General features: G+C 38.6%; 2 protein-coding genes across 3 annotated transcripts in view; one reads left to right on the top strand and one right to left on the bottom strand.

Moving 5' to 3' along the window:
• Positions 1-3,620, top strand: part of LOC133617269 (scavenger receptor cysteine-rich type 1 protein M130-like) — a 50,277-nt gene extending 46,657 nt beyond the window's left edge. The window contains exon 7 of the mRNA XM_061977163.1: positions 2,623-3,620. Within this exon, the coding sequence (XP_061833147.1) occupies positions 2,623-2,671 (49 nt within the window). The 3' untranslated portion in view covers positions 2,672-3,620. The remainder of the gene's footprint in view (positions 1-2,622) is intronic.
• Positions 3,621-9,320: 5,700 nt separating this feature from the next.
• patl1 (PAT1 homolog 1, processing body mRNA decay factor) overlaps positions 9,321-27,801 on the bottom strand; it is a 72,117-nt gene continuing 53,636 nt past the window's right edge. Inside the window, exons 15-21 of one of the 2 annotated variants that reach the window (XM_061977155.2) lie at positions 26,454-26,513; positions 24,925-25,070; positions 24,670-24,829; positions 22,413-22,538; positions 17,169-17,260; positions 16,946-17,095; positions 9,321-10,423 (exon numbers count right to left, since the gene is read on the bottom strand). In XM_061977155.2, the coding sequence (XP_061833139.1) occupies positions 10,402-10,423; positions 16,946-17,095; positions 17,169-17,260; positions 22,413-22,538; positions 24,670-24,829; positions 24,925-25,070; positions 26,454-26,513 (756 nt within the window). In that variant the 3' untranslated portion in view covers positions 9,321-10,401. The remainder of the gene's footprint in view (positions 10,424-16,945; positions 17,096-17,168; positions 17,261-22,412; positions 22,539-24,669; positions 24,830-24,924; positions 25,071-26,453; positions 26,514-27,801) is intronic. The other variant, XM_061977154.2, reaches the window with a different exon arrangement.

Below are 27,801 nucleotides of genomic sequence, written 5' to 3'. Positions count from 1 at the left end.
TGGGCGGAAGGCAGGGTACACCCTGGACAAGTCGCCACCTCATCGCAGGGCCAACACAGATAGACAGACAACATTCACACACTAGGGCCAATTTAGTGTTGCCAATCAACCTATCCCCGGGTGCATGTCTTTGGAGGTGGGAGGAAGCCGGAGTACCCGGAGGGAACCCACGCAGTCACGGGGAGAACATGCAAACTCCACACAGAAAGATCCCGAGCCTGGGATTGAACTCGGGACTACTCGGGACCTTCGTATTGTGAGGCACATGCACTAACCCCTGTTCCACCCTGCTGCTCGGGAGATTATGTAATTTCACCCCTTTTTTGGGGTTGCGGGGGGTGTCATTTCACCTAATTGGGTTAAAAATATTTTTTGCAAACCAGTAATTATAGTCTGCAAATGATGTGTTGTTGTTGAGTGTCGGTGCTGTCTAGACCTCGGCAGAGTAACCGTGTAATACTCTTCCATATCAGTAGGTGGTAGCAGGTAGCTAATTGCTTTGTCGTGATCACAATATGCAGATGACAGCGGGAGGCAGGGTGCAGGTAAAAAGGTATCTAATGCTTAAACCAAAAATAAATAGAAGTGTCGCTAAGAAAAGGCATTGAAGCTTAGGGATGGCTATGCAGAATGAAACTAAAACTGAACTGGCTACAAAGTAAATAAAAACAGAATGCTGGACGACAGCAAAGACTTACAGCGTGTGGAGCAAAGACGGCGTCGACAAAGTACATCCGTACATGACATGACAATCAACAATGTCCCCACAAAGAAGGATAGCAACAACTTAAATATTCTTGATTGCTAAAACAAAGCAGGTGTGGGGAATAGCGCTCAGGGAAGAAATTAAACTGCTACAGGAAAATACCAACAAAACAGGAAAAGCCACCAAAAGACAAGAACTAAAACACTACACACAAGAAAACACAAAATAACTCTAACTAAGTCGCGGCCTGATGTGACAGGTCGTGACAGTACTTTGAGACAAGAGCTATACTTAGTTATGGTTTGAATTCATATCCAACACTTACGAGAACAACTTTTTACTGTCAATATCGACTGCTCAGTTTAATTTTTAATATTTTCTGCTGGTGGTGTGCCTCGCATTTTTTCAATGAAAAAAATGTGCCTTGGCTCAAAAAAGGTTGAAAAACACTGCTCTAGACAGCACCGACACTCAACAACAACACATTATTTGCCGATTATAATTACTGGTTTGCAAAACATATTTTTAACCCAATTAGGTGAAATGACATACCGTATTTTTTGGAGTATAAGTCGCTCCGGAGTATAAGTCGCACCCGCCGAAAATGCATAATAAAGAAGGAAAAAAACATATATAAGTCGCACTGGAGTATAAGTCACATTTTTGGGGGAATTTATTTGATAAAACCCAATACCAAGAATAGACATTTGAAAGGCAATTTAAAATAAATAAAGGATAGTGAACAACAGGCTGAATAAGTGTACGTTATATGAGGCATAAATAACCAACTGAGAACGTGCCTGGTATGTTAACGTAACATATTATGGTAAGAGTCATTCAAATAACTATAACATATAGAACATGCTATACGTTTACCAAACAATCTGTCACTCCTAGTCGCTAAATCCCATGAAATCTTATACGTCTAGTCTCTTACGTGAATGAGCTAAATAATATTATTTGATATTTTACGGTAATGTGTTAATAATTTCACACATAAGTCACTCCTGAGTATAAGTCGCACCCCCGGCCAAACTATGAAAAAAACTGCGACTTATAGTCCGAAAAATACGGTAATCTCCCACGCATACTTGCCAACCTTGAGACCTCCGATTTCGGGAGGTGGGCGGTGGGGGGCGTGGTCGGGGGTGGGACGGGGCGTGGTTAAGAGCGGAGGAGTATATTGACAGCTAGAATTCACCAAGTCAAGTATTTCATATATATATACAGTATATATATATACATACATATACAGTATATATATATATATATATATATATATATATATATATCCTGAAAATATGCAAACAAAACTGTGTTTAGATAATTGATACTTCAAACTTGCATAAATAAATCTTAAGGAATATAACAAAACTTGGCTTCTGAGAGCTTCAAAATGTAATGAATAAAATGCTAAAGTTGTTGATAAACAAGCAATTATTTTAATAATTAAATATGGTCATTTTAAATGAATTATTATGATCATTTAAAATTAATTATTTCCAATATGTTTATTTTAATGTATAATTCTATGGCTGGATGTAATAAGGAGTCAGAAAAAATACAAATAAAAATACAATTAATTTTGATGTTTTTAGCAAAATATAGTAAAAATGTTTTTTTTTGTTTTTTTTAATTAATAAACATTTATTTTTAGGTAAGATAAACATAATAATACAATTTATCTCTAGTCTGGATAATTTAGTTCTTGTCACCCTGTTGTCCTCCCGTCATAAAAAAAAGGCTGTCCTCACTCAGGTCCGCATGGAGCTGGAGGGGGCGTGGCCTCCAGCTCCGGCTCAAAATCGGGATATTTTCGGGAGAATATTTGTCCCGGGAGGTTTTCGGGAGAGGCGCTGAATTTCAGGAGTCTCCCGTAAAATTCGGGAGGGTTGGCAAGTATGCTCCCACGGCACACCAGACTGTAACTCACGGTACACCAGTGTGCCGCGGCACAGTGGTTGAAAAACACTGCATGTGTCATGAAACTAAGATAAACTAAATACACAGAGGACATAAGTAAAGGAAATTAAATGAGCTCAAATATACCTACACACGAGGCATAATGATGCAATATGTACATACAGCTAGCGTAAATAGCGTGTTAGCATGTCAGCATGGATTTGCTCGCAGTCATGCACTGACCAAATATTCCTGATCAGCACTCCACACAAGTCAATAACATCAACAAAGCTCCCCTTTGTGCATTCACGCACAGCATAAAACGTTTGGTGGACAAAACGAGACAAAGAAGGAGTGGCATAAAACACGTCTTCCTGTGGCAGCGTCGGAGAAAGTCGTACATGTGAACAAACTGTTGAGTCACAGTCCACGCAACGGTGAGTTCAAGGGCCGCTGAAATTAGTAGGACAAAACGGCGCTCACCAAATACTCTCATCAGTGAAGCAGAGACATATTAAACAGTGGGCTTTCTAACAATTAGGACGGTTTGTGTCGTGTTTATATCTAAATGTAACTTAGATATTGTGTTTCACTATGTAAAGCGCATTGAGTCACTAGAGAAAAGGGCTATATAAATATAATTCACTTCACTTATAATAGACATTGTAAGTAGGGAACAGTAATTTGTTTGATTACTGAAAAAAGTGACGACTTCCATAAGGCTGACCATGTTATTCCCATGATTACATAATCAACTATACAATAAATAAAACGTTGATTGTTTTAGAAGGCAGATGCTCACAAAAAATGCACAAATTACACACATTTTACATTAGTTTGGAATTTGCAGAAGTTTACTCAATTAGTTTTACGATACCGTCAAGCTGACATCACTGCACAGTATGGAATATTTTTGTGATTTTTCTGATCGCTTTGAGATAAAGATTATGTATTTAATATTTGTTTACTTACTATGGTATATTATTTATTTACTGTTCTGTTACAGAGAACAAGGACATGGGATAAAATTGCTATGGTATGAAAAGGGGTAGGATTAAATAAACTCAGCTTCTTCCTACTCCTTTTCGGACATGCTGTACTGAAACAACTGGAATTATTGTTCGAAATAAACTGAAACTGAACTGAACTGAACTGAACATGTGTTGTAATGTTAATGTGCCATTTTGATCAGGCAGCACCGTGACTACCGCTAGGGGTTCAGGCGGGGTCCTAGGCAACTGGGCTAGTGCATTGCTTATGGCGTTGACGAGACGCGGGGCCGCCATCTTGGAGTGGTGATCCGCTTCACTCAGTGCAATTCATTTGGCAGGAGCAATGAACTGTCAGCGCATTTAATTCATCTTACCTCACTAAATACCACTGATTTTCCCGCGTTTTTTTGTCAGACGTGTAGCTATGATAAAGGACACATGTTTTAGCGTGTTTTATTATTCATAGTTTGCTTAACAGTAATAGAATATTATTATATGCTATAAGTGACCAGACGTCCGAGATCAAAACTGGGAATATAATCCCAGAGAAGGGGGATAAAAACGGTCAGCTATTTTTAAGTTCAAGAAACAATATGATTAGGTTATATATACATGCGTATATCCTACATAAACAATGTATGAATACATTAGATATCTATATATCTTGGGGACCTATAGACTATATATACCTATAGACTCTGTTGCAACAGAGAGTTTATTCTGTCTTGACACTTTGTACTGATATTTTGTATGACATTCTTCCCTTAAATGATAATGATAATAATATAAATTTTCAGAAGTCCGCTCATTTGAGCAGGAAAACGCTGAACACAGCCATCTTTGTTTTCTACCTGTCAACTGTCAGTTTTAGGCTGCTCGCCGGCTCCTCATCACCACTTCAAGATGGCGGCCGAATTTCTCGCCTCACAGCAGCCAATGCTGCGTCTCCTTATAAGATGTCTATGAGTACAGTGAGCAGCGGTGCGTAATGTGTCTTGTGTGCTGTGCTTCAATAAAGTTCGAGTTGAGCATAATTAAGAGTAAGTCGTTTTACTACAACATGTTCCAAATAAATATTACGATGTTTGTTGTAGTTATACGTGATAATAATCGTAGTGACAAAAATGACTTGAATTTGATTCTAGCCGCACTTCAGGATTCAACACGTTGTCATGTGTTCTTCCCACCACTTGGCAGCAGTAGCATTCCAACATAACGAACCACAATAACCGGAAGTGATTGTGTTTTCGTCGCGGATGACATAAATGTGTTAATGTCATGATTATATCTATGGTTAATATTATTTTTCTCATTAAATTAGATGTGTATCTTCTGATCACACGTTAAAAAAAATCAAACAATGTACGGATTGGTAATAAAAGTACTTTTGTTATTACAATTAGTCTCTGAGCAGCGGCAGCGACATCTGGTGGCAATGAAGACTTAGTGCAGGCATTCAAAAGCAGACTGGAACACGAACGATATTCAAACGTGTAATAAAGTTCTTAAAAGCCACACTTAAGTAAAAGTATAACTATAAATACAATTTCGAAACCAATTCCCGCAGTGCCAATTGTCATCCCTTTCATATTGTGTACGATAAAAAGTGTCTCTGCTATCTCTTTACAGGCTAGAGGGGAGCAGTAAAGGAGTGAAGGCATAAAATATTATTATATAATAATGAAACATTTATATCGAAAATAATAATGAGAAGAAATCGAATTAAAAAATAAAACGTTGATTCCTGTGGTAAATGATTTTGCCTGTGAATGTTGTTTGTTATGTGACTGACAAGTGATGTCCGAATTCAATGATTACCTCTCAAAATACCATAATTGATGTCCCCACATGACCATTGCTGGAGAAATACTATACAGGAACACAATTACGCACTTCATTTCATTGAAACACATCAACAGTGTACAAAACGGGTTATTTTCTGGCGCATTTAAAAAAAAACAATTAAAACACACCAGCAATTAAAACATATCTTACGTGGTTGTGGAAAGGGAGTGTGATCAGCGCGCTTGTAGGAGTAAAGGTCACCGCCTCTGTCCATGGTGCTGAAAACAGAGCGCGATCAGACAGGTGCTGACGGCGAGACACAGCTGGCAGATGATTAGATTGCGCAGGTGGTACATGTTAATCTAATCATCTGTTGTCTTTTAACAGTGAGAGGCCGGGTGCGAGAGGAGGACGACTGGTGAGACTCAAAAGTCTGGACAAATATACGAGTGAAAACTGGAAAAACATTCAACCTTTGTTTAACCCTGCTCAACTGGCTTCCAGAGTGTATATCCGTGAGTCTGGGAGTACGCAGAGCTTACAGTGGTACTGTCAAAATTTAAACTTGCAAAAAAAAAATTAAAAGTGAAAAAATAAAAATATTTAAACTCACAATTTGTAGCACCCGTTCGACGCCGTATAAGCCAGTGGTACCCCTCGTCGTCGGCTGATTCCCCATTTCATCGCCAGAACAGCTGAGCGACCTTCCGAGGTTGGCCGACATCGTCTCACAAGATGTAGTTTCTCTTTAAATATCCTTCTTGAAAATGGCCATGCAAATATATATTTGCCACCTAATCAACATGTTGTTGTCCTTCTCTGCTATCCCGGCTCAACGCTTCCTGTTTCCTGCTGAATTGAAACTTGTGATTGGATACTCACTTTGGATTGACAAGTGAGTATCCAATCCCAGTCTCGTTAACATCAGGCTACTTAGATAGGCTTATTATCTTTATTAATTATCTTTAATTATGATTTTTTTTGGTTATGGTAGGCCAGCAGAGAAGGCCTTGCTGGCCCTGACGGCACACCACTGGCAGGTATCATTGATACTTTTTTTTTTAATATTTTGAAGTGTGGAATGTTAGAAAATGTTTGATCAAGTGAAATCATCCAGATAATAATAGTCGATAAATGTATTATTAACCATCTGTAATAGACTTATGTTGTCTTTGAGGGTTGAAGTAGAGTGGTGATTGTTTTTGGCAAAACCACAATATTTCATTGAATTAGCTTATGAAGCAGTAACTTGAACGATGCGGAAACATGTGTTACTGGATATTTTCTAATACACATCTGCCTGGGAGATTTTGTATGTGTAAGTAATATGGATCTATACATATTTGAGGTTGTTTATATTGACAAATTCGCAATTAAGGACACTTATGTGCTGTTAGGATGGACTTTTAGGTATCTCACAATGGGGAAATTACCTTGTTGCAGTGCAGGTTTTTACATAAAGTAAAGGAAGTAAAGCGTAATGAGAAACAAAAAATATTTAATATAATTACTACATATTGCTCTCTAATATGTATAGAAAAATAGATAAACACTAACATCCGTATTGCACACCACGAAAAATCACAGTAATCACATAAGTGCATTGTAAAGTCTTATGGCTGTGGGTAGGAAAGACCTTCTTGCACTGTGGGTGTAATAGTCTAATACTGAAGGAGCTACTCAGGGGGTCAGCATTCTCAATGCTGTCTAGTGGGCAGCCTAAGACGGAGTCAGCTCTCTTTTAATCAGTTTATGAAGTCTGTTCCTGTCTCCGACCTTTGCTGCCCACACCCCAGCAAACGACAGCATAGAACACAGCAGAAGTAACCAAAGTGTCGTAAAAAGTGCACAGGAGTGACCCGTACACCCCGAAGGACCTCGGTCTCCTTAAGAGTGTGGAGAATGCATATATGTTTAAGAGTTCTTTCTTTATTCATAGACATGTTTAAATCAGCTAGTATTTTTCCATTTGTACTCTTTCTATGCTTGTATATTGTGTCCGCAGATGTCTGTGTAGTGTCTTGAGGGATTGGAATGTGGGAGAGATGCATCCCCCTCCTTATCTTATCAGTGTTGGAGAAGGGGGAGGCATTCCTTTCTGGACAGGGTGGGGTCTGTTTTCATATTCAATAAGTTGTCTTTTCCCGTTTGAATGTAAGACCATTTCGAGATGTCGATATGAAAGGACAATTGGACTGGTCTCCTAAAGCTTTAGTAAAACTTGATAATATTCCTATTCTGTCTTGATGGTCCTTCTTACTCAGCGTATATGTCATCAAAAGAACTTGGGATTGACCGGTGATTTGAATTCCCGGAGCGGGAGACTGGTCAGACGCAACAATTGGCGTAGGCGACTTTGACCTTTCTTGTACACAGCGATTAAATTGTGAGTCCAGTCCCAATTTATTGAGGTGAACACTGTCGGAGGCAGACATTTACATATATCCATATTTAAGTGTTACTTATTTATTTTCATAGTCATATTACAAAACAGCTAGTGTTCTTCCATTTGTTCTCTTTTGGTTGTCTGCAAGTACTGTGTGCCAACCTTGAAGCTTAGGAATGTAAGGAGGAATCCTCTCTGCTTCCCGTCTCAGGCCGGCTCTAGATAAGAGGCACAATGGGCTTGTGTTAAGGTGAGAGAGATGAGGGCGTGGGGGGGAGGGGGGAGAGATAGGAGAAGAGAGTGTTTCCATTTTATTTTCTTTCTGGTTATCCTCAAGTCCACTGTGAGTTACCTTGACTTTAGGAATGCAGGGAGTGGCTACAACTCCTTCTCTTATCTGTTCCTGTGTCCAGCTGAGGAGGACAATGGGCATGTGTTCGGGCTGGAGGTGGGGGGAGAATGAGGGTGGGGGCGAGAGACACACTATAGAAGAGAAGTTTTTCCGTATTTTAGATTAGACCATTTTTAGCTGCGCTAGTGAATGCTTCTGTACTGGATTGGTCTCATGTTTATTTCCAAAGCTTTGGAAATACATTACAAAATACCTATTCTGTCTTAGGTGGTCCTTCTTACTCAGTTTATGTGTCATCAAAAGAACTTGGGATTGACCAGCAACTTAAATTCCCTGGGAGGAACATCTGGTCAAACGCAACAACACTCAGGTTTTTAAAGGAGTCTACTATTTCTATATCTGATCCCTGGATGTTCACGCAGCCTCATGACCTGCAGCCAGGCCCGGCCCTAACCAATCTGGCGCCCTAGGCAAGATTTTAGGTGGCGCCCCCCCACATCGGCAGTGAAGTGTATATACTCACAAGAAACCGAATAGCTTTGTCTTTGACCTTTTTTTTACTTAAAGAAAGCAAATTAACAATCAGAATAGTTAACAAGATTTAAAAAAAATATGAATAAATAAATGAATGCAAAAAATAAGAAATGAATATATGAAATACAATATTTTTTACATACATATTGCTTAATTAACATTAATGATGTGCACTTTAACAACTAGGCTTACAACTATACCTAATATATAAAGGGGTGGAAAAGTGACTATTACCTGCAGGGCAAACATTAGCTAACCAGAAGGCAATAACAATGTAAACAAAAAACACCTGCTTAAAAGATCTAATACAAATGTCCCTGAGGAATGTAAGGTGGGAGTACTGTAATTACCTAACGTTACATTATTATTTTCCATAACAATTTAGCCCCCTCCACAATATTAACCCGACGTTAAAACAGAACTAGCTATTTATTGATTAGCAATTGCCGAATCATGTAACATTAGCTTAATGCTAAAAAGCCAGGTTACTATCACATTCTGTAACAGACAAATAATTTCATGTAGGCTAACGTTACCTACCTGCTACCTCTGTCTTTTTCTGTTATATAGGCTTTACTTTGCATTTTAATTAACGTGGGATTATTTTTTGTATTTAGAAATAATAGTACCAACTTTTTTTTTTTTTTTCTCCAAGATTTGTGGCACTGGCGTGGCGCCCCCTGATGGACGGCGCCCTTAGCATTTGCCTATACGGCCTATGCCACGGGCCGGCCCTGCCTGCAGCCAGGTGATGGTCTACTCACGCATCTTCCAGTTTCACCCACAGCAGTACCAGCTGGATTTTGCTGAAAGCACTGGAGAAGTCAAAGAACACTTCCCGTGGTCTAGAGGTGGGTGACGGCCCGATGCAGCAGGTAGATGATGGCGTCATCCACCCTGAAGCTTGGACAGTGAGCAAAATGCAGGTGGGTGAGGATAATCCACTCCATGGTCTTCATAAGGCAGGAGGTCTTGGAACCACACAGCAGTGTGCTTAGCTGTTGTGTAGCCGCTTGATTACAAAGTTGGCTGAGGGGCAGGTTGACACCTTATGAATAGTCCATGCACACTATCCTTTGTTAAGAAAATATTTGTATTTATTGCGGAACTATTTTGATATTCCAAACAAATGTCAACTTAGAAAAAAAGTATACGCTAAAAAAAAAAAGGTACATTTATTGAAAACCACATGTACAGTTGACTTTAAAAAGACAGTTACACACAATGTACACGCCAATAATAATTTACAAAGAGACTTAAAGCAGACGAGTTTAGGTGATCGATTAGTTGGACATATTTGTCAGCTTTACGGTGTTAGAGAACTGCACTCAAAGCAACGGGACAAGAAAATAGCAGTGCACATTTGATATCATAGAAATACTTTTAATTTTAGGGTTCAATTTTAAAACAATATATTTAAAAACGCAGATTTCATAGCTATCATTCAAAAATCCTCAATCTCATTTAGTCGACTCGGTTCCATTAAAAAATGCACACGCACGCACTCGCACAAAAGAAACAAGGAAAAAAGGGCAAGAGAAGCAGTTGGATTAAAACAAGTCATCACAATGCCACGCACACACACACACACACACACACACACACACACACACACACACACACACACACACACACACACACACACACACACACACACACACACACACACACACACACACACACACACACACACATGTCCGCAATATATCAGGAAGCTTCTTTGTTGATGACGATGCAGAAACTTTTACCGGGACAAAGTGGAAATCCTGGGAAAGACAAATAACACAATTCTTATTTATTTTCTCAGAAATGTCATTGCTTCAGATATACAATCCAAAACGACTTCAATAACGTTTGTCTGAGTCTAAATATTCACAGCTTGAATACACAATCCAAAAGTAGTAAAAAGACAGAAGTGTGTATCTTAGAGCAACACAATATTGTAAATTCAGGCCTCAAATAATTACTTTTTAAGGTCAAGGCAAGTGTTGCCTTAAAGGAGGGCTCATATCTTAGGGCACCAAGGCAAACATTATATTCTTTTGAGGCAGGGGCTCCAAAGCATGCATGCATGCATATATTATCTCTATTTTTACATTTTGATAGAGGGAGGTATTTTAAAAAAAAAAAATTGTTTTTAAATTATGTACATTTTATATGTACATTTATATGCTGTATCGGGACAGATCCATTAAGAGTTTGAGCAGAAATATGTCATATAGGAATTAACTATACAAAATAAAACATTAACAAAATGCTGTGTCACATTGTTTTTTGAAGTAATACCTTTGTGACATGAAAAAAACACAAGTAATTTAAAAAAAAACTTGTGTTTACTTTTTGATTAAAAAATAAAACACAAAGCAGTTTGGCTAATGAAGATGAAGTCTAATAAACAAGCTTTGTTCTTCTCTTTGTTCAGTACAACAGATTGGCCAACAAAAATAAAGGAGTGACACCTCTCACATCGAATACAAAATCTTCACAGCCTTTGTTCAATTCGATGAGATGACAAAACATTTTAGCTAGTATTGAAGTTATTAGAACACTGACACAGTTTGCAGTTAAATAAAGCAGGAGTAAACATGCCAGTAAACAAACTAAAGACTTGATAAACAAGTTGTGACAACGTTCACGACACATTGCCTGCTGCATGTTTCTTCAGGTCATTACCTCTCAGTCACAGCAGCTGATGGATGCTGTTTTAACAAAATAAAAGTAACATCAAATACTTTTCTCCTTCGCTGTGTACTTTTAGTGTGGGGACAAGTGCGTCTGTCTCCAATATTGTTCACACCTGTCTCCATCCAAACACGGCAGCGCACTCTTAAACGCACGGCGGGAAGCAACGGAAAACTAAGTTAAACCAAGAACTTGGCTCCGTTTACTTCACGGTGAAATCTCCGGAGCAAAGTCTGTCGTTTGTCCGCCATGATTATCAAGCCAAACGACGCTAGTGCGCATGCGCCTGACTTCATGTTGCCTAAAATGCATTAATAAATGACGGGGTTTCGGTAATTAAAAAAATAGACGGTGTTACTAACCGCGAATTATCATTATACTGTTTACCGTTACATCCCTATTCCATTATCAAGTAAAAAGTCAAGGGCGGTCACGGCATGTTCTTGCCGTCGATGTTGGTCAATTTTTTTTAGGGCATTACGGCCAACGACATGGCGGTCGCAGTTTTTGCCGTGGTTAAATTCAAGCCCTGCAAATTGTATGTGAAATGTAATATTTGTGTCTTCCTGTGTTCTATAAAGTTCACTAAAATCATATTTACATTTTATGGTCAAGTGACGCCATGACCATTTTATTTATCTTTTTAACTTCCAAAGAGCACAAATAGAATGAGTCATGGTTGCTTAGAGACAGCAAATCTGCCAAATGTGAATTAAAATTGAAGATGTATCCAATATCTGCCAAGGTTAAACCCCAAAAGGTTTTTATGTTTTGCTATTTGAATAATTCCAATTGCTCAAACCTGTTCTAACATCCCACACTACAAAAGTGTGTGATTTGTGCTGATGTAATGTCAGATCAATACCGATCAATACTCAAGGCTCCAATGGTTGTATTGTATCAGAAGTGAAAAAGTTGCATCAGGACACCACTACATACCTATATCAACATTGTGTTCAAACACATCCTTCGATATGAGTCAGGGACGATATTATTTTCTTTAGAACAATTCGATTTGAAACGATTCAGTAAGTTAAAATCGATTGAGCAACATTTTAGCAAAAAAAATAAAAATAAATCAAGCAGTGTTACTGTGAAATACTGCAGGGGAAGTTTTCTATAATCCTGTTATTTCTTGTAAAGGAATTAGGTATACATGACAAGTTTCGGTGACACACGGACCAAAAATGGCCGAGGGTGTGATGAACGAAGTTGGAAACGTAAACGAAGTCATGAATATCTTTTTTTTTTTAAACTTTTTTAATAATACTAATATACTATGTTCTTAACACCATTTATAACATTCCGTCTATCACTGTCACTTCCGTTGTGTCCGTCGCATCCATTGTGGTTAAGATGGTGGCTTTACATTATTGTGTGTGTTGTTTTTATTTGTTGTGCCGTTTACTATCATGCTGTAGCGAAAACGTTTTTGTGTTGCAATTAATTCATTATTGTCTTGTGGCGTTTGCATTTGGTATGACCTTTATCGACCCCATGGCGACTCGTCTTGAGTATAGCGCGGCCAGATGTCATCAAACGCCCGTCCAAGGTAATGTTGCAGACATTAAGTGAATTAATAAGAAGGATGATTGTTTCAGCTCCCTCTGTAATTTTACTTACTCACCATTCTTAGAAAAAAAACATTTTATGTCTTGGGGCCTGCTCTGCTGCTCATACTCCTGGACTCCTTTTCAACTCTTTTCTGATGTCACGAATTGTTATTTTTTGGGTTCATCCAAACCCTTCCCGATGAGGAAGAATCATGGGAAGAACAAACCACGATGTGGACAAAACCATTTTTAAGGAGCCATGGTGATTAATGAAATTACAAACCCCGTTTCCATATGAGTTGGGAAATTGTGTTAGATGTAAATATAAACGGAATACAATGATTCGCAAATCCTTTTCAACCCATATTCAATTGAATGCACTACAAAGACAAGATATTTGATGTTCAAACTCATAAACTTTATTTTTTTTTGCAAATAATAATTAACTTGGAATTTCATGGCTGCAACACGTGCCAAAGTAGTTGGGAAAGGGCATGTTCACCACTGTGTTACATGGCTTTTCCTTTTAACAACACTCAGTAAACGTTTGGGAACTGAGGAGACACATTTTTTAAGCTTCTCAGGTGGAATTATTTCCCATTCTTGCTTGATGTACAGCTTAAGTTGTTCAACAGTCCGGGGGTCTCCGTTGTGGTATTTTAGGCTTCATAATGCGCCACACATTTTCAATGGGAGACAGGTCTGGACTACAGGCAGGCCAGTTTAGTACCCGCACTCTTTTACTTTGAAGCCACGTTGATGTAACACGTGGCTTGGCATTGTCTTGCTGAAATAAGCAGGGGCGTCCATGGTAACGTTGCTTGGATGGCAACATATGTTGCTCCAAAACCTGTATGTACCTTTCAGCAGTAATGGCGCCTTCACAGATGTGTAAGTTACCCATGTCTTGGGCACTAATACACCCCCATACCATCACAGATGCTGGCTTTTCAACTTTGCGCCTATAACAATCCGGATGGTTCTTTTCCTCTTTGGTCCGGCGGACACGACGTCCACAGTTTCCAAAAACAATTTGAAATGTGGACTCGTCAGACCACAGAACACTTTTCCACTTTGTATCAGTCCATCTTAGATGAGTTCAGGCCCAGCGAAGCCGACGGCGTTTCTGGGTGTTGTTGATAAACGGTTTTCGCCTTGCATAGGAGAGTTTTAACTTGCACTTACAGATGTAGCGACCAACTGTAGTTAATCACAGTGGGTTTCTGAAGTGTTCCTGAGCCCATGTGGTGATATCCTTTACACACTGATGACGCTTGTTGATGCTGTACAGCCTGAGGGATCGAAGGTCGCGGGCTTAGCTGCTTACGTGCAGTGATTTCTCCAGATTCTCTGAACCCTTTGATGATAATACGGACCGTAGATGGTGAAATCCCTAAATTTTTGCAATAACTGGTTGAGAAAGGTTTTTCTTAAACTGTTCAACAATTTGCTCACGCATTTGTTGACAAAGTGGTGACCCCCGCCCCATCCTTGTTTGTGAATGACTGAGCATTTCATGGAATCTACTTTTATACCCAATCATGGCACCCACCTGTTCCCAATTTGCCTGTTCACCTGTGGGATGTTCCAAATAAGTGTTTGATGAGCATTCCTCAACTTTATCAGTATTTATTGCCACCTTTCCCAACTTCTTTGTCACGTGTTGCTGGCATCAAATTCCAAAGTTAATGATTATTTGCACAAAAAAAACGTTTATCAGTTTGAACATCAAATATGTTGTCTTTGTAGCATATTCAACTGAATATGGGTTGAAAATGATTTGCAAATCATTGTATTCCGTTTATATTTAATTCTAACACAATTTCCCAACTCATATGGAAACGGGGTTTGTATTAAAACTTGAATATTGTATGACGTATGGGCAGCATGATCCCAACAGGGACAAGCAGTAGAAAATGGATAGTTAGTATGACTATGGCTTTTTAATTTGGATTCATTTTTATGAATATGTATTAGCTCAGCGTAAGCATAATCTACCAGGGGCTGTGGGCACACTTGCCAACCTTGAGACCTCCGAATTCGGGAGATGGGCGGGGTTTGGTGGTAGCGGGGGGGTGTGTATTGTAGCGTCCCGGAAGAGTAAGTGCTGCAAGGGGTTCTGGGTATTTGTTCTGTTGTGTTTATGTTGTGTTACGGTGCGGATGTTCTCCCGAAATGTGTTTGTCATTCTTGTTTGGTGTGGGTTCAGTGTGGCGCATATTTGTAACAGTGTTAAAGTTGTTTATACGGCCACTCTCAGTGTGACCTGAATGGCTGTTGATCAAGTATGCCTTGCATTCATTCATGTGTGTGTAAAAGCCGCATATATTATGTGACTGGGCCGGCACGCTGTCTGTATGGAGGAAAAGCAGACGTGACGACAGGTTGTAGAGGACGCTAAAGGCAGTGCCTTTAAGGCACGCCTCCAATATTGTTATCCGGGTGGAAATCGGGAGAAATTCGGGAGAATGGTTGCCCCGGGAGATTTTCGGGAGGGGCACTGAAATTCGGGAGTCTCCCTGGAAAATGGGGAGGGTTGGCAAGTATGGCTGTGGGCCATTAAAATTGTCATGACCGTTCTACCCTATAAGACAGCCCTGGTCATAGACAGGCAGACAGACTTAATGTTTAACGTCCTTATCATTAAAAGTGCTACCCTTCTTCAAAAGTGTGTCGTTCTTAAATCCAATGTTTTCTTTTTGCTAGTATCGATAAAATCGATATTGCCCTTTAAATCGATGCTGGATCGATACCTGGGGTGCAGATAACTGACAATATAACCTGGTCCCTACACACCGGAGCTCTTGTAAAAAGAGCTCAGCAGCTCATGCACTTTTTGCGTCGGATGAAAAGAGCACAGCTCCCTCCCCCCATTCTCACCACATTCTACAGAGGCACTATAGAGAGCCTGCTGACCAACAGCATCTCTGTCTGGACTGGATCCTGCAATGCCTCAGACTGGAAGTCTCTCCAGAGAGTGGTGAGGACGGCGGAAAAGATCATCAGGACTCCTCTTCCTCCTATCCAGGAGATCGCAAAAAGCCGCTGCCTGACCAGGGCTCAGAAAATCTGCAAAGACTCCTCCCACCCCCACCAAGGACTGTTTTCACTGCTGGACTCTAGAAAGAGGTTCCGCAGCCTCCGAAGCAGAACCTCCAGGTTATGTAACAGCTTCCTCCCTCAGGCCGTAAGACTCTTGAACGCATCATAATTAAATTATCCCCTCAACACCCCCAAAATGGATTAACTCGCTGGAATAAAAAAGACAATATAAAATACATCCATAAACGTGGACGCATGTGAAAAAGTGCAATATATTTATCTGTACAGTAATCTATTTATTTATTTATATATATATATTTATTTTATATATATATTATATATATATTTATTTATTTATTTATACATGCACCTTATTGCTTTTTTATCCTGCACTACCATGAGCTTATGGAACAAAATTTTGTTCTTATCTGTGCTGTAAAGTTCAAATTTGAATGACAATAAAAAGGAAGTCTAAGTCTAAGTCTAAGGAAGGCCAACTTGTGTAATATTTAACAACAACTCGGTTTAAAAGTACCTCTACCCACAGCCCGTGCGGACTAAGGTACTGTAGTGTAGCGGGTGGGTGGCTGAATAGTAATTTTAAACTTAACAGCCAGCGCATTTCACCACAGTGAGCGAGTAGAAACTCCATCTATCCCGCGCACAACCGTGAGGATATAAACCTAACATTCATAAACAAAATGGAGAAAAAAATGCTTTGACACAGTGACGGCTGACTTACTATTTTTAAAGAATAAACAACACATTACATTACTACCTACAACAAAAATAATCTGAGTTCTCTCAACACTGGTTATCTAGCCATAAAACAATGAGGAAATCTTAAGCACTTTGAACGTTTTTATTAATATACCGGTATAATATATCGGATCCCGGTATTCAAACTAAAAATACAGCGGTATCGGTTTTGGTTGATATCGCCCAGCCCTATTATGGATCAATGGAACTGAGCTCAATACCTGAAGTCCTGTGTGTATTTATGTGACTTACTGTAGTTTTTCCTGTAACAAGTCCAAGCGTTGGCGGTCCACGTAGCGTGAGAAGAGGAAGAGCAAATTGGGAGGCGTAAAAAGAGGAGAAGAGAGAGACGTAGAGGGAATGCTCAGCAACTCCCTGGTCACAGAAAACACCAACTCTGTCCTGGATGACAAAAAAGTAACAACTAATCAAAATGTGTACAATGGTACAAACATCAAGGATTGAAGTGTCTCACCATCGATTGTCATCCATGAGCTGACAGTTGGGGTCAGAACTTTGCATCCTCTCTCCTTTACTCAAGATCAGATAGAGCAGCGTAACACCAAACTGAACACAAACAAAGGACACGTTTATATTTAGTGTCTTTTTGTATTCTAGACCTCAATATTTGTCTATTATGAAACCATTAGTGCTGAATATCATGGCTAATATCCCAAAATCCCTTCGATTTTAATATTTAAGGGCCTAAATCGATTTATCACAATTCAACTTGATTCAATGTGCACTTAAAAATTAAAAATGTCTCAGATCTGTTACAGAATGCAAATGCAACTTGTTGTTTCTCTCTACCATAAAAAAAACTTTGAACAGTTTAAACCCTATCTGTCAAAGTCAAGGCCCGCGAATGAATTATCTATGGCCCCCGTGATGATATTTGATTAGTATTAGAGCCGGCCCGCAGGCCACAGCCGCCTGCTGCTGTTTTGCACACACCAATATGCCATCAGTGTTGGCGCTAGGAATTTTCAAAAAGGGGTCCCAGGAACCCCATCAAGTCATAAAAATGGGGTCCCACAGTACATTTTTGGGATCCCACTTTTTTGTAACCGTTTTGAAAACAAATGATAAATGTATGCATTATCCTGTTATATCTCACATTCTGTATTGTGTTTTGGAAAAAGGTTGTCATAAACGTTACTTAATTCATTAAAAAAAATAATACAAAAGAAAACAAATTTTTATGCATATGTAAATGTATTCAGTCATAAACATTCATTCATTTTCTTCTTTCCTTCATGGATCTAAACCATGGGTGTCAAACTCTGGCCCGCGGGCCAAATTTGGCCCGCCGTATAATTTGACTTGGCCCTTGAAGCGATATCAAATTAACACTAGAGCTGGCCTGCCGTTTGTATACAGCGGCTGTGAAAATCGTCACGTCCGTTTTCATCCAGTCCAACGAGTGCTGGCCCAGTCACATAATATGTGCAGCTTCTGCACGCACACACAAGTGAATGCAACTCATACTTGATCAACAGCGATACAGGTTACACTGAGGGTGGCCGTATAAACAACTTTAACACTGTTAGAATGGTGTGTTAGAATGGATGAAAAGCGGACGTGACGACAGCTCGTAGAGGACGTTAAATGCAGTGCCTTTAAGGCACGCCCCCAAGACTGTGGTCCGGGTGGACTACGAGATATAATGACTGATGAACACCTTCATTCGATAATGAAGGTTGCCTCAGCTCAAAGCCTGAGCCCCGACATTAATGAACTAGCATCCAAGAAAAGATGCCTGGCTTTGGCCCATCAGATTAGATCAGTGTGTTGCAAACTGAGCAGTTTAAAGTCCTGAATGGTTGGTTTATTCATTGTTATTTTATTTTCTAATCTATTAGCCTGTGGAAAAAGTTAATGTTGATATTTACCTCAGAAGGCTGCAAATAGAAAAGAGGCATTCAATTTTTATTTAAATTGTATTTGATATGCCATCGATATTTCTTAATTATTATTATTATTATTTGAAATTTGATTTTGCATGTCACTATAAAGTTATATAAGCCTTGCTTGTTCAATATTTAATGCAAAACTTGTTTGGGTCCCTATTTAAAGGTTAATTTGTTCAACCTTGGCCCGCGGCTTTGTTCAGTTTTAAATTTTGGCCCACTCTGTATTTGAGTTTGACACCCCTGATCTAAACTTTACTGCTGCCAGTATTGTTTTATATTATTTTATATTTTCAGAATGTCTTTGTTTTATTTTTGGCCAAAGTAAGACAAAGAAAACAATCTGAAGTTGTCTTTATTTTTTCGTTGTAATGCCATGATTTTAATAGTCTGGCCCGCATGTGCATAGAATTTCCTCCATGCGGCCCCTGAGCTAAAATGAGTTTGACACCCCGTTTAAACCTTCTCAAAAATGTAATTTTGAAATAAAGGAACTCGAAGCAAGCTATTATTTGGGACTCTTATTATGTTAGCGCAGTCAGACAGGACATAACCGCAAGTGTGGTCTTGGTTTTTCCGCTGCACCTATAAACAGTTGTTATGCGTGCGGGGAGATTTGTAAACAAAATTACCGTATTTTTCGGAGTATAAGTCGCACCGGAGTATAAGTCGCACCTGCCGAAAATGCATAATAAAGAAGGAAAAAAACATATATAAATCGCACTGGAGCCCGGCCAAACTATGAAAAAAACTGCGACTTATAGTCCGAAAAATACGGTAATTGTCCTCTCCCGAGATACAGCTGCCACCCTTTTTTTTATAGTGAGTTTACACTGCAGACATCACAAAACTGACAGTTAAAAAAATACAGTTATCAAAAATAACAGTTTCAGTCAGATGTTTATGTTAAACCGGAGTGTGGTTCACTTCGGACAGGGCTTGAAGTTTGATGCTTGTGAGTGAGGCCATAAATCTATGCCAAAAAAAATAGTGATGACCTCCACAACTGTAGGTTTATGGCCTGTGGAGAATCGGGTAGTAATGCTGGTTACTTGGTAAGTCCCTTCGTTTTTTTTGTTTTGCCCCGGACGGCTTGTTGTTAGAAGCGTAAGTTAGCATAGTGTGACACGGCTGCACATGTTGCAGCATACGTAAGACTAGAAAGTCTTACGTATAGTTAGAGTAAGTCTCTAACTATTTTTGGTCCCCCAACTGACACAGGCGGCTAAAAGCAAACAGTGTATGTTAATACACATTGCCGAAAATAAACTAAATTTCTTACTAGTATTATATCAATGGAGAACTGGAAAATGAGGCTAAACATGTAACACGCCGTGTAAGAACAAGCAGGAGCAGACAACAAGGAATACTAATTGCTAAGATAGCCGCTAAGCTATCTTGAAAAAACACAAGCAATAGGTGCTTAGTAAACTTTAAGAAGTGTACCGCATTTTTGGGACCATAAGGCACACCGGAATGTAAGGTGCACTGTCGAGGAACGGGTCTATTTTCATACAAAAGGCAGACCAAATTATAAGGCGCGTTAAAGGGTCATATTATGATGACCTTTTTGTTACATTTACATTGTGGTCGACATAACATGTAATGGTGGTTCTTTGGTCAGAATGTGGCATAAATTATGTTTTACAGACTGTTTTCAAGACGCTTTCAGACCATCTCTTCAAGATGCCCCGTTTTGTTGGTGGTCTTATTGACGTGGCTCTACTTCGACTGCATCTTCTCCCGGTCATCTTTTGTTGTAGTTTTTAGCACTTCCATAGTGAGTCTATTGACAGATAAAGTTCAAACTAAATGCTGCAACAGCGGATGATGAATGCCCCACAACATGAAGGAGCTTATTGACTATGGCGCGGACTACAATGGAGGACGGGCGCAAATTTTCAAGGACATATGCAGATCCCAAATACACATCAGCATGCACCAATAAGTACGCAATGTTGGTTTTACATAATAGGGTAAAACAAAACGCCAGAAAATATGACTTCTAATAGGTGCCATTTTGGGGTCCTTATACATACACGATAATAATACCCCTATGTTGAAGCACAGTACGTCTGACTACGGTAGCCGTATTGCTCCGACAATCTATCAAAAAGTGCGGCTTCGTAGCTAAGTCGTGCTAAAACATTTTGACAGATTTTTGAGCTCTGTTGTAATGTTCTATGTTTTCAATGAAACATCAAAGTTTTAGTCTTGCTTGCTTACCGGTACTTGCTAGCATCCTTTATTGAACAGGTGTCAGTCAAGCTGCAGTCCACACGGATCTCTTATGAGTCACTGCCATCTACTGATCACACTTGTCATTACACTACAGTATGTACCATATAAAATTTGTTGGAGGTCAGTACACACAACCAGAATTATTACATACGTTAGGCGCATCGGGTTATAAGGCGCACTGTTGAACTCTGAGAAAATGAAAGGATTTTAAGTGCGCCTTATAGTCCGAAAAATATGGTAAATGGAAGTGCATTACAGCAGAAAGTAAGCAGATAGGAAAAGGAATTTAGCAAGTAGATTAATAAGAGTCTAGAGAGAAGGTAATAAAAAAAGACAACTGTTGGTGTGTAGCAGCCAGGCATACACGGAGGGCGGAACTATCCAAGGGTAGTATCAGTATACGATTGATACTTGAGGGATTAGATTGATATTTTTCATTTCACAAAATACATTTTTTTGTAGTTTTTGTTAATGTTTACAAATTTAAGAAATAAGTGCCTGGAATTAGGATGGGATTTATAGCTATTTGAAGGGAGACTGATCTTGAGGAGCAGTTTCTTTAAAAGAGCCGTTCAAAAGACCCACTTTTTCCTATATATATATATATATATTTTCTTTTTAAGTAACTTGTTTTCATTAAGGAAACACTCACTCGTGGCAGCAAATAAAGATACAAAACGTTGTTCAATAAATCAAAATGTATACATTACACCAATATAAACATATAAAAAAATATTTTTGAAATATTGATAATGTAATTTGGATTTTGTTTCCATTGTACACATTCCACAAGATGGTTTACCCATTCTTTGACAGTAACGTCACCATGTCTGCTTGATCTTGTATGTCATCACCCCCTCATTAGTCATTAGTCCTTCAAAAAATACAGCCAATGAAGCTGATTTTGATTCTGATTCTGAATTTGATTCTGAGAGGGCAGCATGGTCATTTGCAAAAATAATCTGCGAATCGGTTCTCATCGTTCGCTTGATAGACCCGTTCAAAAGACCCGACTCGTTCACATCTGTCACATCTCTACCCTGGACACGGGAGGACTTTGCGAGCAAACCCAAAGGATTTAAAATAGTTTTTGTTTTTGCTCAGTTACTGTGCACTTTTGAGGAAATTGTATGTAATAAAATAGAATAAAGAAATACTTTAAATATTGTGTTAATATTGTTACACTGTCAGTAGCACTCACCATCAATTACTTTATGTATTTACAGTAAATATATGATTAGTATCGCACTCATAGATGATCGGAATGGGCAGCATAAAACTCTAGCCGCCATATAACAATTTTTTATCTTCACTAAGCAGCATTTTCTATCCTCAAAAAATTGTGGGATCCCAACATATACAACGTTTTAATACTGTTTTTCTGGGATTCTGCTCCGGAAGTGTTCTAATGTGTTTAAGAACATGACATTCATATTGCACTCCAACAAAATTGTGGACATTCATCGCTCGGTTTACAATCTTAATTTGTTTGAGTTGCCCCTTCTTTAGAAATATTAATGCCTTACATAAATAACTAAAATACAGAGCATTTCATCAAAAGTGTGTACCTTGTTATGTAGTACTGTGGCTAGTTGACCCTCACTGCCCTGGAGCTCCTGCAGCAGGTCTGTAAGGGCAGCACTGGACATGGACATGATCACAGCAGAAACTGGCTCCACCAACCAGCACAGCACCTGAACAGACAGAAAGCTGTGAGTTATCAGAGTCAATCTGCATTTATAGTAGCTTTTTAAAAAGCTGCATTATGAGCAAGAAAGACTGTACTTGGAAAAAAATGTAATCCTAATATTTAAAGAGTTATTAGACAGTTGGACAAATAATTTCACTATGTTGGGTGAAGCACAACAGAGTTGTCAATTTGTGCACTAGCTGATCACTAGTCCACACTTATTTAAATGTTTCCCTACGTTTGAAGCAACGGTGTTAATACTAATCGCCACATTTGGCGAGGCGTGTTTTACCTCCCTGTTTAAAGCGTCATCTTTATTGTTAGTTTTGAAGCCCAAATACCTTCATATTGCACTTCTCTTTATGAACCAGAAGAATTTGAGGGTTTTTTTACCATTTTTTCTCTCCACGCTCCGCTTGTATGCCCTTTGTGTGTGCGTTTTGACACACAACATCATGCGCCTCGGCTCTGTAGTCACCGTCGCACAGCAGCATAAACGGTATCGGTATTTTTCCAAAAGGTAGTATAGTACCGTTTCCAATTGATTAATATCGCGGGAATTTATTAATACCGGTATACCGTACAACCCTAATACATACTGCTTGTACGCGCACGTATTTCAATACTACATGCAATACAAAATAAAGGGGACCACAATTTTAAACAAAATACATTTACCGTATTTTTCGGACTATAAGTCGCAGTTTTTTCATAGTTTGGCCGGGGGTGCGACTTATACTCAGGAGCGACTTATGTGTGAAATTATTAACACATTACCGTAAAATATCAAATATTATTTAGCTCATTCACGTAAGAGACTAGACGTATAAAATTTCATGGGATTTAGCGATTAGGAGTGACAGATTGTTTGGTAAACGTATAGCATGCTCTATATCAGTGGTTCTCAAATGGGGGTACGCGTACCCCTGGGGGTACTTGAAGGTATGCCAAGGGGTACGTGAGATTTTAAAAACCTATCTTTTTTTCCAAATAGTTCAAGAAAGACCACTACAAATGAGCAATATTTTGCACTGTTATACAATTTAATAAATCAGAAACTGATGACATAGTGCTGTATTTTATTTCTTTATCTCTTTTTTTCAACCAAAAATGCTTTGCTCTGATTAGGGGGTACTTGAATTAAAACATTTTTCACATGGGGTACATCACTGAAAAAAGGTTGAGAACCACTGCTCTATATGTTATAGTTATTTGAATGACTCTTACCATAATATGTTACGTTAACATACCAGGCACGTTCTCAGTTAGTTATTTATGCATCATATAACGTACACTTATTCAGCCTGTTGTTCACTATTCTTTATTTATTTTAAATTGCCTTTCAAATGTCTATTCTTGGTGTTGGGTTTTATCAAATAAATTTCCCCCAAAAATGCGACTTATACTCCAGTGCGACTTATATATGTTTTTTTCCTTCTTTACTATGCATTTTCGGCTGGTGCGACTTATACTCCGAAAAATACAGTACATAATTTTTATTATTTTCACAATTTGACAACTTTGAGTATATTGTATCCCCATAAAAATATCACAATCCGTGACATTTTATTAAGTCGCAAAATTGGTGCAATTTACGGAGAATCTGGAAGAGTTGGCAGCTATGATACTGCGATATACACTGTAACAGCTTACGATAACGATTTACATTATATCATGATATATTCCAAGGCAAACAACTACAATTGGAAGTGTCTTTCCTGATGCCTCTTTAACGCAGCCCGTATGGAAATAACACCCAGAGGCTTGTCATTGGAATCCATCAGCCTGGTGAGGCTGCATTTCAAGATAGAAAACTCAGTGGTACAAAACACTAGAGTCCAAGTTCGCACAGAAACACATTATAGGCACTGCTGCGAGGCGGCGCAGTTTGTCGTTTTTTCTTAAATTACCTGCAAGCAGTTTGCGTGTTATATTTTTATTTTAAAAAATCATTAGTGTTTTTTCACAAAAGCGAAGCACTTTTATGTTTTGCAATATGTTTCCTTATTGTACCCAACATGAACAAACTAACATTAAAACGGAGGTTTGTACTAAACAGTGATAAAGGCATATTGTTACTACCCTAGTACATAGGATATTTTCTTATACTGTCTTTTGCAATATATACACATTACCTGGTCTTGCTTGTCCTTCTTGGCTAAGGTGGGCAGGTTGCGGGCAATCGCCGTAACAACGGCAGCAGCCTGAGAGGAGGGCAGATAGGGGAGCAGCCTGGATATGAGCCGCTTGCCCTTCCTCACTGACATGATCATCACACACCGATCATCGCTCACCCTTCCAGAGAGCATAAAGAAATTAATTATAATGCATGTGCAACTTGGGCTTATGAAGACAAAATGCACAGAGCGAATTTAAGTCTAAGGTCTAACCTGTCGTCCCAATCTTTTTCTTGCAGAGAGTTACACAGCTGCATGGTGTTGGTTTTGTGCTGCTCGAGTAAAACCTCTCTGTCCTCTTCTGGTGCATGGACAAAACGTTTCTCAAAGTCTTGAACCTCCAGAAGCAAACTGTAGATCTGAAAAGGTTATGTGGGATTAAATTTAGGCTGGGTAACAATTTTGCTGGTGGAAAACACATCCTAAGAAATGAGAAGGCATTAGTTTCCTGAATTTCATGAAATGTCGTAAATCGTATTGAAAAGCGTTTGCTGCATTGACGTACTGTTATTAGTAGCTATTTACAGCCACATTATCTACCTTGTTTTGACGAGCAATCTTATTGTAAAAAACTTCAAAACATGGCTAAAGTAAATTTTGAAAGTTGACGAGCTATCTAATAGTTCATGCAATGTCGTAAATTATGTTGAAGTCTGTTTGCAGCTATTCTGGCATTGTAGTTTACTAGCTACAGCCACATATGCTGGCTTGTATGTCAAGCCATTTTAGAATAAAAACATTCAAAACATGGCTAACATAAATTTTGAAAGTAGATTAGCTGTGAAGTTTTTCATGAAATGTAGTAAATTGTAGTTAAGTCCGTTTTCAGCTAGTCTGATATTGTAGTTTACTGGCTACAGCCACATAAGATAGCACCTATGACGAGCGATTTTAAAATCTAAACATTTAGAAAACATGGCTAGTGTAAATTTAGAAAGTAGATAAGCTGTTTAATCATTCATTAAATGTAGTAAATTGTAGTGAAGTCCATTTGCTGCTCACCTGACATCGTAGTTTACTGGCTACAAACGCATTAGCTAACTCATTCTGATGAGTGATTTTTAAGTAAAAACAACATTCAATGCACGGCTAATGTAAATATTGAAGGCAGATCAACAGTCCAATCATTCATAAATGTAGTAATGTTGCTAGTCTTACAATGTGGTATACTAGGTCGTATGACAAGTAACTTTAGAATAAAGCAACATCCTAAATGTGGCTAATGTAAATTCTGAAAGTAGATTGTCTAATGTGATGCAGTGCGATGGGAACTTTTTCATAACACTTGGTTGCAAGCTTTATTAATTTAACAATTTAATAATTGTCCCCATTTGACATCCATTGCAGCCAGTCACCCTGGAAAGGGAGTCCCTACATCCGCAAATAATTTTCAAAGTTTCTTCTTTTTTCTCCATCCGGGATTTTTAAAGTTTTTCCTCGCCTGGATGTGGGTTTAGGTCAGGGGATGTTGTGAGTTTGTGAAGCCTTTTGAGGCACTCGTAATTAAGGGCTATATAAATAAAATTTGATTGATTGATATTATCCAGGGCGTACGCCGCCTTCCGCCCGAATGCATCTGAGATAGGCTCCAGCACCCCCCGCGACCCCGAAAGGGACAAGCTGTAGACAATGGATGGATATACATGCCCAAAACCGAGGGCAAAGAGCTAAAACAAGGGGTAATTCAACCTTACAGCAGTGTAGTTGAATGTGTGGAAAGTTTATCTGATGGATGTTCTTACCTTTTCTACTGTGTACAGAATTTGCCGCCTCTTATTCCAAACCTGCTTTTCTCTCTTTTCCTGGGAATAAAAGCATGTACATAAATAAGTAAAAATGAACATGTCAATCTAATCATACAACAAAAGGCAAAATAATACTTTTTTTTTTTTTTTTTTAATTGTTTACAACCTTAAAACCACACATCATGAACCAGATAACAGGCTTTTGCGTGTTGTTTTTCTAGTAACGCTGACATTTCATAACTAAAATGAGGGAAAATTAGTATTTGATCCCACATTTTTATGGTAAGTTTACTGGAACAGAGTGCAAAAAAACAGAAAAACAACATTAAATAAAAGGTTGTAAATTCACTTGTATATGACTGAGGGAATTAAGTAGTTCATACCAATGCATAACATGACTTTGTACTTTGGTGTTCTGATCAGGGTATTTTGCTGCCGATTGACTAAAAATCTTTGAATTTATTTATGATGAATGCTATTGACAGTGTAACATTATCAACACACTATTCTAACTACCATATTTTTCGGGGGGAATAAGTCGCACCTGCCGAAAATGCATAATAAAGGAAAAAAAACATATATAAATCGCACTGGAGCCCGGCCAAACTATGAAAAAAACTGCGACTTATAGTCCGAAAAATACGGTACTTCCTCATTCTATGTTAATACAAACAATTGTTGAAGCAAAACAAAGTCAATAATACACAGGAACCGAACATAAGTAAAAGAAGCAGCTTAAAAATAAACTATGGAAGTTTAATTAGCCTTGAATTTGTAAACATTAACGAAAAACAAAAAAACTGAAAAATAAAAATATCAATCCAATCACTTTAGTAATATTCATACTCTGATATTACCCTTGGTATAAACACTACCGAGATATGGATACATCTGTCCTCTCCATACGTGTACGCCTGTCCGCTACACAGAAACAGAGCACTTTATATTATACTCTCTCTTGACTATTATTAATCGACTTGCTAATTTCTGCTGTAATGCGGTTCCATCTACACTTCTTAAACTTTACTAAGCATTTATTTATTGCGTTGTATAAGCATGCCTTCTTGTTTGCTTCTGCTTGTTCTTACTCGAGGGGTAACATGATTCGCCCCTTCCTCCAAAGATAATAATGCCTATATTAAATGTAGTTTACTGGATGCAATGGAGGATTATTGACTTAGGAGAGCGGTTCCACACTGTGTATAGTGAAACACAGTTAGCTGCTAGCCGCTTTGTGTCAACTGAGGGACCAGAAATAATGTCAGCCAGTGGGGATCAACTTTTGTGATCACAAATAAAAGGGATTATTTGGCGTTGGCCAATGACATACTTTTTCCACAGAAAT

The sequence above is a fragment of the Nerophis lumbriciformis genome, linkage group LG16 (genome assembly GCF_033978685.3).
Source record: "Nerophis lumbriciformis linkage group LG16, RoL_Nlum_v2.1, whole genome shotgun sequence".
NCBI lineage: Eukaryota > Metazoa > Chordata > Actinopteri > Syngnathiformes > Syngnathidae > Nerophis > Nerophis lumbriciformis.
Note: the sequence above shows the minus strand (reverse complement) of the source record. Positions and strands in the feature narration are given on the sequence as shown.